Source organism: Bos taurus, chromosome 16 (assembly GCF_002263795.3).
Source record: "Bos taurus isolate L1 Dominette 01449 registration number 42190680 breed Hereford chromosome 16, ARS-UCD2.0, whole genome shotgun sequence".
Taxonomy (NCBI): Eukaryota; Metazoa; Chordata; class Mammalia; order Artiodactyla; family Bovidae; genus Bos; species Bos taurus.
This window is the reverse complement of record NC_037343.1, coordinates 19,017,061-19,035,824: the sequence shown is the minus strand read 5'-3', so window position 1 is coordinate 19,035,824 and position 18,764 is coordinate 19,017,061. Positions and strand designations below refer to the sequence as shown.

The 18,764-nt window shown below is 39.6% G+C and overlaps 1 protein-coding gene across 1 annotated transcript in view; it reads left to right on the top strand.

Annotated features, from left to right (window-relative positions):
- USH2A (usherin) overlaps positions 1-18,764 on the top strand; it is a 923,574-nt gene that overhangs the window by 780,082 nt on the left and 124,728 nt on the right. The window contains exon 60 of the mRNA NM_001191425.2: positions 6,680-7,034. Within this exon, the coding sequence (NP_001178354.2) occupies positions 6,680-7,034 (355 nt within the window). The remainder of the gene's footprint in view (positions 1-6,679; positions 7,035-18,764) is intronic.

Genomic DNA, 18,764 nt, shown 5'->3' with positions numbered 1-18,764 from the left:
GTTAGGCTAATGAACATAGAAAATAACATCTAGAATTTCATGGGAATTAAATCATGTATGTGAAAGCACTGTGTTAAACATAAAGCATGATTTTTAAAAATAGGAAGTTATCCACGGTTAACCATTCATAGCCATGCTTTGGAAGACAAATCTGGCAGTTATATATTTATATTTCAGGATAAAGAAAGGCATTAATGATAATAAAAGAAGATTGTACTACAGAACACCTAGTATGATTCTGTTTTTCTTTAAATATATAAAATATTTTTACATTTATATGTGCACAAAAAAAACGTCTGGAAAGTTAAACACCAAAAGAAAGTTAACAGTGTTCATCGCCCAGAGATAGGTTATGGATAATTCTTGAATTTTTTGCTCATCTGTATTTTCTAGTTACTTTTTACAGTCAATATGTAATATTGTGTGATAAAGACAAAATGATAAGTTCAGTGAGTCCAGATGCAACTCTATCATCACCCTCTTTATGATTTTCTTATTTCCCTCTTTCTGTGAGCATCATCCTCATTTTCTATAGCAATCAAAGTCTGCTCAAGAAAGAAAAACCACACCAGTTATTTTAACAGAGAGAATTTAATGTAAAGAATTACTAACTGGTTGTCAATTTGTTGACTAGGTAACTGAAAGATGAAAAGAGAACTCAAGATATCATGGAGATGGCAACTGCAGGAAAGAGCTAATACCTATAGGACTGAGGCAACAAAGAGAAGTAGCTTGAATTATTAAAACTCAGAAGATTAGAGAGGAGCAGTTCTGATGCTGGGACCCAGACATTCAAGGAGGCAGGGTTGTGGGGTGTGGGGCAGGCATCCACCAGGTGATGCAGGTGTCTGTAGGAGGAGGCATGGGATAAAGCTGGCTTTCCAAGTGTTGGGAAAATGTCACACTTGAATCATCTGCTTCCAGGGGAGAAGGATCTACCTCCTCCAAGGTGAAAAATCCTTCTTGGAGAGAACCTTGTGTAATCAGCGAGCAAGCAGGAAGCAGATAGGGAGGAGCCAGTTCCTTTTCCCTTTCAGTTCTCTGGCGTCACCCTCTGGCACCCCCTATTGGCAGAGCTCAACATAGAGTCAGCCAGTAGAGCAGAAACGTAGATGATGGTGTTGTCATAAAGCCAAATATAGAAGGGTAGGTTTAGAGTTGAGAAACAATAACTTAATAATGAGAACAGTCCTCTGGTTCTTCTTGGAACCAAAATTTTGGACTCTAGTCAACCAGTTGGTTATCCAGTCACTGCTTCAAAAAATACTCATTGTCCACTACCGTGTGCCACGCTTCACTAGGTGCTGAGAGTGTGTGGGAGAATAAGTAGAGTCCTTGCCTGCAGGGAGCTTGAGGGATAGGAGGAGACATATAAAAAAGGAAAGTCTGTTATAATACATGGTGACAAGTGAGTCCATAAGGAAAAGGCTGAGCACATAGGAGAATATTATAACCCTGTTTGAGGCTTCCCCAGTGGCTCAGATGATAAAGAATCTGCCTGAAATGAAGGAGACCTGGGAAGACCCCCCGGAGAAGGGAATGGCAGCCCATTCCAATATACGTGCCTGGAGAATTCCCATGGGCAGAGAAGACTGGCAGGGTTCAGTCCATGGGGTCTCAAAGAGTTGGACATGATTGAACAGCTGTCAGTGCAAAAAATGCATAACCCTGTTTGAGAGAGAAGCAAGGGAAAGACTTACTGGACAAAATGAGGGTAGAGTTTTACAAACTGATTTGGAGTTAGCCTATAGAGAGGAGGAGAAAAATGAAGAAGAACGGAGCAAGACATTGCAGAACAGGATTAACAGATATCCAAGCATGGAAGCATGAAATATCATGGAATACAAGGGAAACATGGGCAAGGATTGGATGGTTTTTTAAGCATTGGATTTTGACCAGAAAGTAAAATTGGAATAGAAATCTCAGAAGGTGAATCTGGAGTGATAAACACAGGCCAGTTCCATGACAAATCACTGAAGAGTTTTAAGTGCAATTAAGCTTTAAAATTTTTGGAAGGCATTTGAAGTCTTTCCCCCCAGCTCCAGAGCAGACACTCACTCAGGAAAGTGGGATGATTCAGACTTTCCAAAGCATTTTTTAAATCACCTGTGTTTCCACTTCCTCTACCAGCAGCCTCATTCAGGATTCACATTTATGCTCACATAGACCGTTGAGATGACTTCATTGTGTGGTGACATGCTGTCACTCCCTGTTCAATGCAGCCTTTACATGACTGCTGGATTTGTCTTCCTCAGTATTGGCTGTGGACATCATTTCTTCTTTTTAATTGAAGTATAGTTGATTTACAGTGTTGTGTTAGTTTCTGGTGTACAGCAAATTGATTCAGTTTTATATGTATATATATATATATATACACACATATATATGTATGTACATATACATATATATATTCTTTTCAGATCCTTTTCCATTATGGTTTATTACAAGATATTGAATATAGTCCCTGTGCTATACAGTAGGACCTTGTTATTTATCTATTTTATATATAGTAGTGTGTATATTTTAATCCCAAATTCTTAATTTATCCCTCCCCCTCATCTCTCCCTCTTGGTAACCATAAGTTTGTTTTCTATATCTGTGAGTCTATTCCTGTTTATAAATAAGTTTATTTGTATCACATTTTAGTTTTCACGTATGAGTGATATCAAGCAGTATTTGTCTTTGTCTAACTTGCTTCCCTTGGAAAAGACCCTGATGCTGGGAGGGATTGGGGGAAGGAGGAGAAGGGGACGACAGAGGATGAGATGGCTGGATGGCATCACTGACTTGATAGACATGAGTTTGAGTAAACTCCAGGAGTTGGTGATGGACAGGGAGGCTTGGTGTGCTGCGATTCATGGGGTCGCAAAGAGTCGGACACGACTGAGTGACTGAACTGAACTGAACTTGCTTCCCTTAGTATGATAATCTCTAGGCCCTGTAAAAGGCATTATTTCATCCTTCCTTATGGCTGAGTAATATCCCATTGTATATATGTACCACATCTTCTTTATCCATTAATCTTTTGATGGACATTTAGGTTGCTTCCATGTCTTGACTATTATAAATAAGACTGCAGTGAAAACTGGAGTGCAGGTATCTTTTCAAATTAGAGTTTTTGTCTTTCCCAGATTTATACTCAGAAGATTGCAAGGATCATATGGTAATTCTAGTTTTAGTTTCTGAAGGAACCTCCATATAATTCTCCATAGTGGCTGCACCGATTTACCTTCCCACCAACAGTGTAGGAGGGTTCTCTTTTCTCTACACCCTCTTATGGCTTTGGACATCATTTCAATGATAACTTCCTTTGTATTATGTATTATATTTGATCCAGTGATTTTCATGTGCATAATTAAATAAGAATTATTTAATTCTTACCAAAATTCTCGACATTATGCGCTATAAGTTCATTTACTCCAGTTTACAAAGTAAAATGGAAACCAGAGAATACAGGGGAGTTTTCCCAAGGTCATTTAATGGTGTGGCAAGGCCTACAACCCATCTCCTGTGACTATACGTGTTTCTGGTTATTTATTTAAATTCAGAGTATTCTTAATATTCTTCATGAGGTAAGGTTGGCAGTCTCATAATCTTAAATTGTTATGGGAAATGTGTTAAATTATAGGATTTTATTTTAATTGCTTTTGAAGATAAACACTAAGAACTATTGGCATTCCAAGAGGGTAGGGAGTTCTTTAAAAGGTTATACTACATGAAGACAACGTAAGTATGAATGCCCTTTAAATATATAGTTCCTGGTTTAATAATTATTTTTGTTTTCTTCTTAAGTGTTAAGCAAAATTAAATTAACTTGAATTAGAAGAGGGAATTACTGAAGTATCTCCCACATGAGCTTAAGCAGAGGCAACTACTTGGCTCTTCAGAGAGAACCGGAAATGTGGTTTTCCTGCACACAGACTGTTCCGGAGGAAACATTTCCAGTTAAATGAACAGTTGAAGCTTACATCTTAAATAAATTAGAAAAAATTGTTGTCTATTCAACATCTTCTATTCAGAGTTCATTCAGACATAAAAATGTCCTATTTTTTAAAAAAAATACCACAGATGAAATGGTTCAGTTCAGTTCAGTCACTCAGTTGTGTCCAACTCTTTGCGAGCCCATAAATCGCAGCACCCCAGGCCTCCCTGTCCATCACCAACTCCCGGAGTTTACCCACTTATGTCCATCGAGTTGGTGATGCCATCCAGCCATCTCATCCTCTGTCGTCCCCTTCTCCTCCTGCCCCCAATCCCTCCCAGCATCAGAGTCTTTGCCAATGAGTCAGCTCTTCGCATGAGGTGGCCAAAGTGTTGGAGTTTCAGCTTCAGCATCAGTCCTTCCAATGGTTACCTCACTATAATATTAATTATTTCTTATCAGAACTGAATATTTAACCAGGCTGCATCCTCCAACTATTCTTGTGGATAAATTTGGGGTTAACATAATACTTTATCTCTTACATAGTACAGATTTTTAAAATTTACACTTTCAGGCAATTTTTAAAAGAATATCCACAATGGAAATTTGCTGTATGGCTCAGGAAACTCAAACAGGGGCTCTGTATCAACCTAGAGGGGTGGGATGGGAAGGGAGATGGGATGAAGGTTCAGGAGGGAGGGGATATGTGTATATCTTATGGCTGATTCATGTTGAGGTTTGACAGAAAACAACAAAATTCTGCAAAGCACTTATCCTTCCATTAAAAAAGTAAAAACAAAGAATATCCATTGTGTGTGTGTGTTCTTTTTTTTAATTTTTTATGTTTTCTCCTACTTTTTTTCCTTTTTGTTTTGTTTTTTCTTTTCTGTTTTAATAGAATGTCAGTTTTATGACAACTGTGGCTACACCTCAATGTAGGAATTCATGAGAGTTTAACAAAAATTCATTCAATTGTCATAGAAAGTTTGAAGCCAGACAAAACAGACCATTTTATTTTCCCATAGAGGTTCAGGTGTTTGTCTGCTGCATTGTATTCTCAGCAAACACCTTTTGAAAAACTTACCGAGAGGAGTTTTTGGCTGTGAGCCCTGTGGTCCTCATTAGAATGGATCCATCCCACTGATGCACCTGGTACCTGGTGTCAGCAGCAAGTACAAAAGCCGAACCCTGCACACCTGTACGGGGTGCAGAGTCTGGCCCAGTATGGTGGCAAGGAGTCATGAGGTGGGTTGTTGAACCGTAATTGCAGGTCACTGGGATTATCTGTGAGTTCTTCACAGCCTCCAGCAGGTAGACTGTCATTGCTCTTTCCCAGGTCATAGTGACTTATCAACTTGAGTATCATCAAATTCTCAAAGCCAAAGATTTTAAATATCCTGCCTTTTCTTGAAAGGTACTGTCATTTACTTTGTCTTAATAACCCTTTCCATTTTGATGGTTAATCTGATATGGCAGCATGTGAACATGCCAGCATCTGAAGAGTGAGTTAATTAAATACCCCTAACAGCCTGGAAAATACTCATTTATTCATCAATCTTTTAACTGGAGATAAAGCAAAATGAGGAAAGGGTCATCCCTTGGGTATAATTCTTCCCCATCCTAGAATACTTACCCTCATAGGAAAGAAGGGTTGATAGAGATGAGGCAAAGATGCAGAAAACTCATGGAATTATATGACTTTGGGCCATTCATTCAAAAAATTACTTGGACTGGAAATTTGGGGTTAGGACTTGCAAACCGTTATATGTAGAATAGATAAACCACAAGGTCCTACTGTAAAGCACAGGGAACTATATTCAGTAGTCTCAGATATAGCGTAATGGAAATGGATATAGAAAAGAATGTATCTACCGAATCACTTTGCTGTATAGTAGAAATTAACACCCCTTTGTAAATTAACTATACTTTAATTTTTTAAAAAAGTTTTATTGAGCTTACTGGGTTCAAATGCTGGTAACACAGAAAGAAACCAACCACAATTCCTTGGAAACTTCCCATTCTGGTCAGGTCTGCATCATGATTTTATACCCAGATTAGCAAGTGTCTGTTCCAAATGAAATATCATATAACATATTTGGGGTCATTCTAACAAGTGACAATTCCATTTCTCTTACTTAGACATTTAATGCTCTATGTGTGTGTGTGTGGGTGTTAGTTGCTCAGTCGTATTCAACTCTGCAACCCCCTAGACTGTAGCTCGCCAGGCTCTGTTGTCCATGGGATTCTCCAGGCAAGAATACTGGAGTGGGTTGCTGTTTCCTTCTCCGATGCTCTATATATTGAGTCCCAGAAGAGTTTGCATGGGCCTTAGGGGTTTTGGGGGGTGTGGGGGGGGAAGGTTGAAATATAATTGATTTAAAATGTTCTGTTAGTTTCAGATGTACAACAAAGTGATAGTTACTTGTTTTTTTCTGTCTGACTTCATGAGCCCCAATTTTGACATCAGTAAAATCTAAAGATGGGACTAAATTCCTTTCTTAGATAGTTGAAAGAATATTTTGAGCATACTCTGCTTTTTACTAGGTTTTGGAGAAGCCATCTGAAATAAATTTGACTTTTGCCCTTTAAAGAGTTCCGAAGCAAACTCGTATTACTAGACTTACCATGTTCATTTTGTTAACGGGACTGTTGAAAAATTGAGTTTGTAACGAATTCTTCTAAAAAGCAATTTCTTACTCTGTCCACAAACTCAAGAGAGTGTGCGGTGTCACTGACTCCTTCCTGGTTTCCTTTCAGACGTCCTACTGGCATTGAAGAGGAATCCCTTGTGTTTGTCTGGTCAGAAGGAGCCCTTGAATTTATTGACGATGCAGACACTTTGAGGCCTTTCACGCTCTATGAGTATCGGGTCAGAGCCTGTAACTCCAGGGGCTCTGTGGACAGTCCGTGGTCATCAGCACGAACTCTGGAAGCCCCACCTCAAGATTTCCCGGCACCTTGGGCTCAAGTCACCGGTGCCCATTCAGTTCTGTTGAACTGGACCGAGCCAGACTCTCCCAATGGCATCATCTTCCAGTATCGTGTGGTTTACCAACAGAAAACTGATGACCCGACCTTGAACTTCTCTGCTGTGCATGCTTTCACAGTGATGGTAAGAACTTTAGAAAAAAGAAAAAAAAAGAATAACAGGTACTTAGATTTTTAAATTAATTTTTATTGAGGTGTACCTGCTTTACAATGGTCTGTTATTAATAGTTTCTACTGTAGAGCAAAGTGAATTAACCATTGTTGTTGTTCAACTGCTAAATCATGTCCGACTCTTTGCAACCCCATGAGTTGTAGCTCACCAGGCTTCCCTGTCCTTCACTATCTTCTGGAGCTTTCTCAAACTTACGTCCATTGAGTTAGTGATACTATCTAACCATCTCGTCCTTTGATGTCCCTTTCTCCTTTTGCCTTCAATCTTTCCCAGCATCAGGGTCTTTGCCAATGAGTTGGCTCTTCACATCAGGTGGCCAAAATATTGGAGCTTCAGCTTCAGCATCAGTCCTTTCGGTGAATATTCAGAGTTGATTTCCTTCAGGATTGGCTGTTTTGATCTCCTTGCTGTCCAAGGACTCTTAAGAGTCTTTTCCAGCACCACAATTCAAAAGTATCAATTCTTCAATGCTCAGCCTTCTTTATGGTCCAGGTAGGCTGTAGTCCATGGGGTTGCTAAGAGTCAGACACGACTGAGCGACTTCACTTTCACTTTTCACTTTCATGCATTGGAGAAGGAAATGGCAGCCCCCTCCAGTGTTCTTGCCTGGAGAATCCCAGGGACGGGGGAGCCTGGTGGGCTGCCATCTATGGGGTCGCAGAGTCGGACACGACTGAAGCGACTTAGCAGCAGCAGCAGTAGACATATACATATATCCCCTCTTTTTTGGATTTCCTGTCCCATTTAGGTCACCACAGAGCATGGAGTAGAGTTCCCTGTGTTATAAAGTAGGATCTTATTTGTTATCTGTTTTTTTCCTTTGGGTATCTATTTTATGCATAGCATCAATAGTGTATATATGACAATCCCAATCTCCCGATTCATCTTGTCACCCCTCCCTTCACCCTTGGTATCCATATGCTTGATCTCTATGTCTGTGTCTCAATTTCTGTTTTGCAAATTAGATCATCTGTACTATTTTCTTAGATTCCACATATTTGCATTAATATATGTTTTTCTCTTTCTGACTTGATTCTGTATGACGTCTCTATGTCTATCCATGGCTGTACATTGAACCCAATTTTGTTCCTTTTTATGGCTGAAATATTCCATTGTGTTTAAGAATAGGTACTTATATGGTTAATATGTTGACATTAATTTTCTTAGCTGGCTTATCATTTTTCTTTACTTGATGCTTAAATCGGAGAAGGCAATGGCACCCCGCTCCAGTACTCTTGCCTGGAAAATCCCGTGGGCGGAGGAGCCTGGTAGGCTGCAGTCCATGGGGTCGCTAAGAGTTGGACACGACTGAGCAAGTTCACTTTCACTTTTCACTTTCATGCATTGGTGAAGGAAATGGCAGCCCACTCCAGTGTTCTTGCCTGGAGAATCCCAGGGATGGGGGAGCCTGGTGGGCTGCCATATATGGGGTCGCACAGAGTCGGACATGACTGAAGTGTCTTAGCAGCAGCAGCAGCAGATGCTTAAATATATGGGAATTGTTAAGTGCAAAAGTTGCAAAGTAATCGTGGGGACAGGATACTGAACTAAGTATAGGGGATACTGGAGACCAGTGTTCAGATCATAGTTAATCTGTGTTACTGCCAAAAAATAACTGAATCTCTCTTTGCATGACTTCCAAACCCATTAAATGGAAGTATTAAATGTTTCCCTCTGCACCTCACAGGGATGAAGCTCAGATAAAATTAGACATGTCACATATGTAAATATGATATTATTGACTCTTTGAGGAAAAAGAAAATTTAATTTCTAGATATACCTATCTAGATATTTAGATATAATTATACATATACATCACATGCACTATAACTCAATGGTGATTTTTCAGGGCTGGCCTCCTCTGGCCCATACCACCCTTAATTCAATTTACCTTCTATCTCCTGAGAGCTTTCTTTGTACCTGGCATAGCCTTATGTTCTATAGAAGATACAAAAAACAGCATGGTCCTTCTCTCAGGGAGCTTTCTCTCTAATAATATTGCAGAGATGAGAATTGAGCACTAAAAAGTAAGCGAAGCAGTGGGTTACAGCCTGTAATATTCACCACACTGGGATTCAGATCCCAGACCCCACCACCTACTGGCCACAAACCACAACACATGAAAACATCATACATCAAAAGTGTTAAGCAAGAAATGCTCTGGAAAGTTTGTAAATGTGATTCTATTTGTATAAAAAGTTCTAGAATATCGTAAGTATAGAGAGGAGATATATTGGGACAAGGAACTTCTCTGCCCTTATCAATAAGGCTACCTGTAAGGAGAGGAGACAGTTTTACATTTTGTTTCATGTAATTCTCTCTTTTTTATTTTTTCTAATAACTATTATTATTTTATTTAAAAAAGTTTAATCTTAGTAAAGATCTGTAAAACCCCAAATTAATCAAATTATATCTCATAGATATTAGTTGGCAGCCCTGACTCTCCCCAGCATTGAGCAGAATGATGGGCAGGTAGCAGATATTAACAAAATAGGAAAGACAGAATGAAATGCTCTGGGAGGTCAGCAGGAAACCTTGACTGAAGGGATTTCATGGGAAAGATGAAACATTATGGTCTTGGGAGTGAAACACACATGGTTTTCAAAATGTGCGATGACTGTCCTAAATATGCAAACCCCTCACAAGGAAGAAAAACTGGACAACATAAGGCATCATTTTCAAAGACCAGATCATTTTCTATGCTTCCAGTTTTGGAAGCCCAATTTACATGAAGGTTATCTTATAGAGGATACCCAAAATACCTAAATAAGGTGAGGCAAACATATTTTAATGAAACTCCACAAGAATCTTCATAAATGAATAGAATGTAATATTTTCTCAGTATCAATGTTCAAATTTCTCCTATGACTAAGAAATAAGCAATGTATGAATTAAAGAAATCTTCGTTTTTAACTTAATTTTTGTTTATATTGGAATATAGATGGTTTACAATGTTGTATTCCTTTCAGGTGCACAGCAAAGTGATTCAGTCATGCATTTCATATATCCATTTTTTCCCATATAAGTCATTGCAGAATGTTGAGTAGAGTTCCTATGCTATACAGTAGGTCCTTGTTGACTATCAACAAGGCTTTATATTTTATATATAGTTTGTATATGTTAATCCCAAGCTCCTAATTGACCCCTCCTCCCCTACATTTCATCTTTGGTAACCATAAATTTGTTCTCTGAGTCTGTGGGTCTGTTTATATTTTGCAAATAAGCTCATTTGTATCATTTTTTTCTTAGATTCCACATATAAGTGATATCATGATATTTGTCTTTATCTGACTTCACTTAGAAATTTAATCTCTAAGTCCATCTATAATGTGGCAAATGTCATTCTTTCATTTTTTTATGGCTGAGTAACAGTCCCTTGTATATATGTACCACATCTTCTATATCCTTTCCTCTGTCAAAGGACATTTAGGTTGCTTCTATGTCTTGGATATTGTAAATAGTACTGCAGTGGATATTGGGGTGCTTGTGTTTTTTCAGATTAGAAAACTCTAATGCCCAGGAATGGGATTGCTGGACCATATGGTAGTTTTATTTTTAGTTTTACAAAGAACCTCCATACTGTTCTCCATAGTGGCTATACCAATTTATATACCCATGAACAGTATAAGAAGGTTCCCTTTCTCCACATTCTCTCCAGCATATATTGTTTATAGAATGTTTGATGATGGCCACTCAGACTGGTGTGAGGTGATACTAATTTTTTTAAATTTGCATTTCTCTAATAATTATCACAGAAGGCAATGGCACCCCACTCCACTACTCTTGCCTGGAAAATCCCATGGACGGAGAAGCCTGGTGGGCTGCAGTCCATGGGGTCGCTAAGAGTTGGACACGACTGAGCGACTTCACTTTCACTTTTCACTTTCATGCATTGGAGAAGGAAATGGCAACCCACTCCAGTGTTCTTGCCTGGAAAATCCCAGGGACGGGGGAGCCAGTGGGCTGCCATCTATGGGGTCGCACAGAGTTGGACACGACTAAAGCGACTTAGCAGCAGCAGCAGCAGCAGCAATAATTATCAATGTTGAGCATCTTTTATATACCTCTTGGCCATCTATATGTCTTCTTTGGAGAAATGTCTATTTAGATTTTCTGCCCATTTTTTGATTAGGTTGTTTATTTTTTTATATAGAGCTGCATGAGCTGTTTGTAAATTTTGGAGATTAATCCCTTGTCAGTTACTTCATTTGCAAATATTTTCTCCCATTCTGTGGGTTCGCTTTTCATTTTGTTTATGGTTTCCTTTGCAGTGCAAAAGCTTGTAACTTTGATTTGGTCCCATTTATTTTTGTTTTTATTTTCATTACTCAAGGAGATGGATCCAAAAAGATTTTGCTGAATTTTATATCAGAAAGAATTCTTCACTTATATTTAGAATTAAGAATGTATTTTCTATTTGACACTTAATTTATATATCATGGTCTTTTATATTACATTTAACAGTGCCCTCATTATACGATTAGAAGCAATGTTCTTAAGCGTAGAAGTTCTTTTTTAGTTATGTGATCCATGGGGAAATCTATTATCTCCCACCATACCCTTGTATTCATGTCCTCAACTTCCACCCTGAAAGAAGAATACTGAAAAATCCTTGACTGCGATTATTAAACTTCTAATCTTTTAAATATGGCTTTCATAGATATGAGCCTAAACATTTAATCTCTCAGAAAGTTCTACTGGAATTCCAACATGACTTAGCCTCTAAGTCTTCCCTTCACATTTTTGTTTGTTTATTTGCTCAGTCATATTCTACTCTTTGTGACCCCATGGACTGTTGCCCGCCAGTCTCCTTTGATCATGGGATTTCCCAGGCAAGAATACTAGAGTGGGCTTCCATTCCTTTCTCCAGTGGATCTTCCTGACACTGGGATTGAACCCACTTCTCCTGCATCTCCTACATTGGCAGGCGGATTCTTTACCACTGAGCTACCTGGGAAGCCCTCATCCCTTCATATCCAGTTTCATTTTACAGCACAATACTCAAAGTATTCAATGAACTATGTTCTTTATTTAAGCTGTTTGATTCTATTTTTATCACACTAAAAAGTTCCTTCAAAAGAGGAAGGTTTATAGCCTCAAGCTTTAAGCCTTGCATGTCTCTTGGTATATGGGCCTTCCCCAACATTCATTTACCAGACCAATATTGCTTTATTCCTCCATTTTTCTAAAGATTAATCTTTGCAGTGTTAAAAAGAAGAGCCAGAATAATTGAGAAACAGTATTTCTGCATTCTGCTTTTGAGTGTATATATGTATGTGTGTTCAAAGTGGTCCTCCAAAACCTGGATCTTTGTCCCTGAGTATCTCAAGAGGAAATTTCATTAGGGTCATCAAGAAAAGTCCCATTTGAACTTTTTAGCAATCAAGGACATATTCCACAAAGCAATCAGGCTAGAGTTATGACATTCTGTTTACTAGACAAAGTGTCCATGACTCTTTATGGACTGACGTCTTTGAAAGAAGTAATCAAGAAAACAAACTATTGTCTTTGAGTTTCATCCATTCCTATGTCCCCAAGAGAATGTGTTCAACCATTTTTTAAAGATACCTAAAGAAGGAGATTCTAGAGGTTCTTTCCAATTCCTCATTATCAGAGAAGAATGTTCCTTTTAGCCTATCCAAATCCCTCCTCCTATATTTGAGGTCCATCTTTTCCTATTCAAAATAGCATTACTTCTTTCTATACTAGTATATTGGAACCTCGGGGTCAAGAACATGTTATTGACCATTCAATCCAATTTGGCAAATAGTCATTGAGTACTCTATTCAATTTGTCAATACTCTATACTACCTTCTACTGTATGAGAGAAGTCTGCCATGCAGCTGGGCTATGGGGCAGAGACTCTGAGGGAAGAGAGTAGTCAAGTCTGAGACACAGATTTTTCACTGCTAGGCATTTCAGGCTTATAAGGTTCTTTGCTTCTGAGTTTCTGCTGCTCATGTGTTGATGTTGTTTTTCAATTGCTAAGTCATATCCAACTCTTTGAGACCCCCTGGACTGTAGCATGCCAGGCTCCTCTTCCTCCACAGTCTCCCCTGAGTTGGCTCAAATTCATGTCCTCTGAGTCAGTGATGCTATCTAACCATCTCATACTCTGCCGCCTCCTTCTTCTTTTGCCTTCAACCTTTCCCAGCATCAGGGTCTTTCCCAATAAATTAGCTCTTCGCATCAAGTGGCCAAAGTATTGGAGCTTCAGCTTTACCATCAGTCCTTCCAAAGAATATTCAGAGTTGATTTCTTTCAGATTGACTGGTTTCATCTCCTTGCAGTCCAAGGGACTCTTGAGTCTTCTCCAACACCATAGTTTGAAAGCATCAATTCTTCAGTGCTTAGTCTTCCTTATGATCCAGTTTTCCCATCCATACATGACTACTGGAAAAACCATAGCTTTGACTACTTGGACCTTTGTCAGCAAAGTGATATCTCTGATTTTTAATATGTTATCTAGGTTTGTCATAGCTTTTCTTCCAAGGAGCAAGTGTCTTTTAATTTCACAGCTGCAGTCACCATCCACAGTGATTTTGGAGCCCAGGAAAATAAAATCTTGCACTGCTTCCACATTTTCCTCTTCTATTTGCTGTGAAGTGATGGGACTGGATGCCATGATCTTAGTTTTTTGAATGTTAAGTTTCAAGTCAGCTTTTTCACTCCCCTCTTTTACCTTCATTAAGAAGCTCTTTAGTTCCTCTTTACTTTCTGCTATTAGAGTGATATCACCTGTATATCTGAGGTTGTTAATATTTCTTCCAATAATCTTGATTCCAGCTTGTGAGTCATCCTGCCCAGCATTTTGCATCATGTACTTTGCATATAAGTTAAATAAGCAGGGTGATAATATATAGCTTTAATGTACTCCTTTCCCAATTCTGAACTGGTCCATTGTTCCATGTTCAGTTCTAGAGAATATATGCTTTTTGAGCTGCATACAAGTTTCTCAGGAGACAGGCGAAAGAATTTTCCAAAGTTTACTGTGATCCATACAGTCAGTGTAGTCAATGAAACAGAAGTACATATTTTTTCTGGAACTCCCTTGCTTTCTCCATGATCCAACAAATGTTGGCAATTTGATCTCTGGTTCCTCTGCCTTTTCTAAACCCAGGTTGTACATATGGAAATTCTCAGTTCACAAACTGCTGAAACATAGCTGGAAGGATTTTGCACATAACCTTGCTAGCATATGAAATGAGTGTAATTGTGTGGCAATTCTTTGGCATTGCCTTTATTTGGGATTAGAATGAAAACTGGCCTTTTTCAGTCCTGTGGCCACTGCTGCGTTTTCCAGATTTGCTGATATATTGAGTGCAGCACTTTCATAGCATCATCTTTTATGATTTGAAATAGTTCAGCTAGAATTCCATCACCTCCACTAGCTTTGTTCATAGTAATGCTTCCTAAGGCCCACTTGACTTCACACTCCAGGATGTCTGGTTCTAGGTGAGTGACTACACCATCATGGTTATCAAGGTCATTAAGACTTTTCTTACATAGTTCTTCTGTGTGTTCTTGCCACTTCTTAATTTTCTGCTTCTGTTAGGTCCTTGCCATTTCTGTGGTGATTTCCTTTTAAATCTCTCTATGGCCTTCCTGGCTCTACTCACTGTTTTTCCAATTCCTACATCAACTAAATGTCTTCACTACCTCTTTCCATTTCTGTGCCTCTCCTAGGATATTTTCCAACTTTTTGTTTCATTGACAACTGTGGCTGAAATGCACCAGAGCAAAGGAACTACATTTTCGATTTGTGAGATACAGAATCCATGCCCACAACCCAGGATTACAGTCCAGTTCCCAGACTTGCAAGAGGTGTCACTAATACCTCTCATTTAGTCTCTTGTTTCTCTTGGGATCCCATCCCCCACGAGAAGTCACCAATAAATTGTGTGTAGAGTCGTGCCATCACTGACTTGTCCCGGAGTCCCCCCAGAGCTGTTTATAGACAGCTGGATGTAGCTGGGAGAGCCTCATAAAACAGGTGCAATGAATGCATGAGTCCTCCTGATGGTGGCAATGGATGGAGAACTGGCAGTGGGGGCCCTCCATGGGGGTGGAGAGCATATGTGTTGGCAGGAGCAACAGCAGCAGAGGCAGCAGGAGAGACGAAATAGAAAGAGGATGGCTTTTAATGTATCACCAGCTTCTCTCCTAATCACATGAAAAGTTTCATCTCTGTTTGGACCTACAGAGATTCTTCTAAGGGGAAGAGAGAGATATCTAGTTCCTTAGGGTCTCTTCAAACCAAGCCCCTCCTCTACTGAAAACCAGCTTTAGGTAGAAGTCCTTAAGCCCCCTCCCAATTAGCTCGGTGATGAATTGTGCGGTGTCAGGAGAGAAACTGCATGTAGCCTTGCTTGGCACGGGAGAGTTCCATGGTGGTATTTACAGGGAACACTCCTGGCGAGGTTGGCGGTACTGTTGCCACCATTCAGATGTGTTTGCTTTTTTTCCCTGGCACCTGCCATCACACTGGCAAAAATAACTTGGGACAGAAAGGCAAAAGTGGTTTACGTGTTAGTCTGTGCTGTCAGTATATCCCTGCTCACCCCACAGGGTTATAAAACATCGAGCCCAGATTAGACACTTGCCCAGTCCCCTGAAAGATAGATGGTCCCTCGCTCTGTACGCAGAATCGAGCACGCGGTGCTGAGGAGTAAGCAAATTATATGGGTCACTAAAAGTTGGCTTCCGATCTGGAAATAAAATCCAGAATTACAGACTCTAGTTTCTAGATTCTAATTGCCAAACTTCCTCACCCAATGTCACAGAGGAAGTATTCAAAACGTCCCCATGTGGTTGTCGCAAATCTCTTTACCATTAAGTAGATATGTAAGGGGAAAAAAACGAGACTCTTTATAATTGCCATATGATAGGGAGTTTGTGAATAAATCAATGATTTATTTTTAATCCCATTTTCATTTTGGCTTAGTCTAATGTAAAATATTATTGCTCTTTACATATGATCTTGAATTAGTTGGAGCTCTTAAATTTGATTGTTCTTGGCATTTTTCCCCAGATCCACTGGTAAGTCAAAAGAAATGCTTTGGGAAATACAGTTATCTAAAAAGACTACTTTGGTGACTGTTGTTCCAAAATCAAGAAAAAATAGTGATAAAAACAATAGCCATACTTTCTGTGTCAGTTGGGGCTTTCACATTATAGAATATGAGTAATAACATCATTCATTCTGATACAAACTATGGGAGAGTAGATGTCACACAAAACAACGTGTTGGTACAACCCATTTTTTATTGTAAAGACCTTTGTTTGCTCTCAACTGTTCATTTATTAGGCTTCTGTTATCTTTCTGCTTTTTTCTAATACCCTACCCTACCCTAATACCTAACCAATCTTCTTGCTCAATATTATTGGGCATAAAAAAACATGTAAGTCTTGAACTTTGTGTAACTGGTTCCTTGGAAGGGCCTTACTTATCTCCAACCACTTTATTCCACAAGCTTTATCAGGACTTCCTTCTTTGCTCATGAGATCTCTAGAGCAAGTTCCATGGTTTTCCAGTCACTTTCGGTGACAAGGACCAGCCCAGTTTTGGTAATCAAGACTCATTTGTATGCTAAAAAATCCAGTCTAAATCCAGTCTAAAGCCTGATTTGTGTTAAGGCATCAACAGTGGGGAATAGAGGGCATGTCCATTTTTATTTCTTTTGTTCTTGTTGATTTCCCAAGGGTCATGGAAGAAAAGATAAAATTAAACTAAAAGAGACAGAGCCTAATATTGTTCTGGTCCATCTACCATTGCCTTCGTATATGTAAATGTCTCATGGGATTTTTTTTTTATGGGTTACATAGAGGTCTCCCACAGGAAATTCCATGCTGCACAGTTCCTGATGCAGGCAACACACTCTTTGGCAAATTTCTTGCATGCTTGTCCATTACTGCCCCCAAAGATCCACCCACAGCCTTCTACGTGTAGGTTCCCCTCTCCCAAAACATCAGCCAATATCAGGACCTAGCATGTTAGCAAAACTCATTCCTTTCTTGACATTCATAGGCTTGTGGAAAAGTTGTTCTGTTTAAAAAGGAAAGTACAACTAGTCCAGCACTATCTTCTCTACTTGCTTTACCACTGGGTGGGACCCAGCCAGCCTCAGAACTTGAGAATTCATTGAATGAGAAGCAGGTATCAGCTTCTGTGTTAGGCCATGATCCCCAAATCCTGGGATCACGTAAGAATCTCAGAAGACCCTTCTTCACCCTGGTGGCTGCATAAAAATTGCCCTATAAGTCTCTTTACTGCCACAGCTGGCCTCTTGAAGAGAGTGGAAGGTCCATCTTGCCTTTTTTGCAGGCACCCTCAATTTCTTCCTGATGTTCTCCAGGGCAGTGGTACCTTTTTAACATCAGGTACCAGTTTTGTGGAAGACAGTTTTCCCACAGACTGGCATGGGGGGAATGGCTTCAGAATGATTCACGCACGTTACATTTATTGTGGACTTTATTTCTGTTATTATTATATCAGCTCCACCTCCGATCATCAGGCATTAGATGCTGGAGGCTGGGAACCCCTGATCTAGGGTGTCCTTCATATGCCTGAGAGAGGAATGTGGAGCACTTCCCCTCCCTCTCTCAAGTGGTAAAGAGATAACCTGGAGACACTGCCCTACAGAATTCCTCTCTGGAACTTGCTTTTCATAAACCTGGATCTTCTCTTATATAAGTTGTCTTAAACAGATCTTCAGAGGGAAGATGAACTTGAAGATGTAAAGCTAATACTTTCTGTAAGTCGTGCAGACGTTTGCCTAGCACTTCCAGTAGAGCTGCATTGTTATTTAGTCGCTAAGTCATGTCCAACTCTTTGCAGCCCCCTGGACTGCAGCACACCAAGATTCCCTGTCCTTCAGGAGTTTGCTCAAACTTATGTCCATTGAGTAAGTGATGCTATCTAACCATCTCATCCTCTGTCACCCACTTCTCCTCCTGCCTTCAGTCTTTCCCAGCATCACGGTCTTTTCCAGTGAGTCAGCTCTTCGCATCAGGTGGCCAGAATATTGGAGCTTCAGTTTCAACATCAGTCCTTCCAATGAATAATCAGGGTTGATTTCCTTTAGGATTGACTAGTTTGATATCTTCACTGTCCAAGGGACTCTCAAGAGTCTTCTCCAGCACCACAACTTGAAAGCATCAACTCAGCCTCCTTTATGGTTCAACTCACATCTGTGCATGACTACTAGAAAAACCATAGCTTTGACTACGTGGACCTTTGTCCGCTAAGTGACGTCTCTTCTTTTTAATATGCCATCTAGGTTTATCAATAGCTTTTCTTCCAAGGAGCAAGCGTCTTTTAATTTCATGGCTGCAGTCACTGTCCACATTGATTTTGAAGCCCAAGAAAATAAAATCTGTCACTGTTTCCACTTTTTCCCCACATATTTGCCATGAAGTGATAGGACCAGATGCTATGATCTTAGTTTTTTGGATGCTGAGTCTAAAGCCAGCTTTTCACTCTTCTCTTTCACTTTCATCAAGAGGCTCTTTAGTTCCTCTTCACCTTCTGCCATTAGAGTAGTGTCATCTGCCTATTGAGGTTATTGATATTTCTCCCAGCAATCTTGATTTCACCTTGTGCTTCATCCAGCCCAGCATTTCACATAATGTACTCTATATATAAGTTAAATAAGCAGAGTGACAATGTACAGCCTTGACATA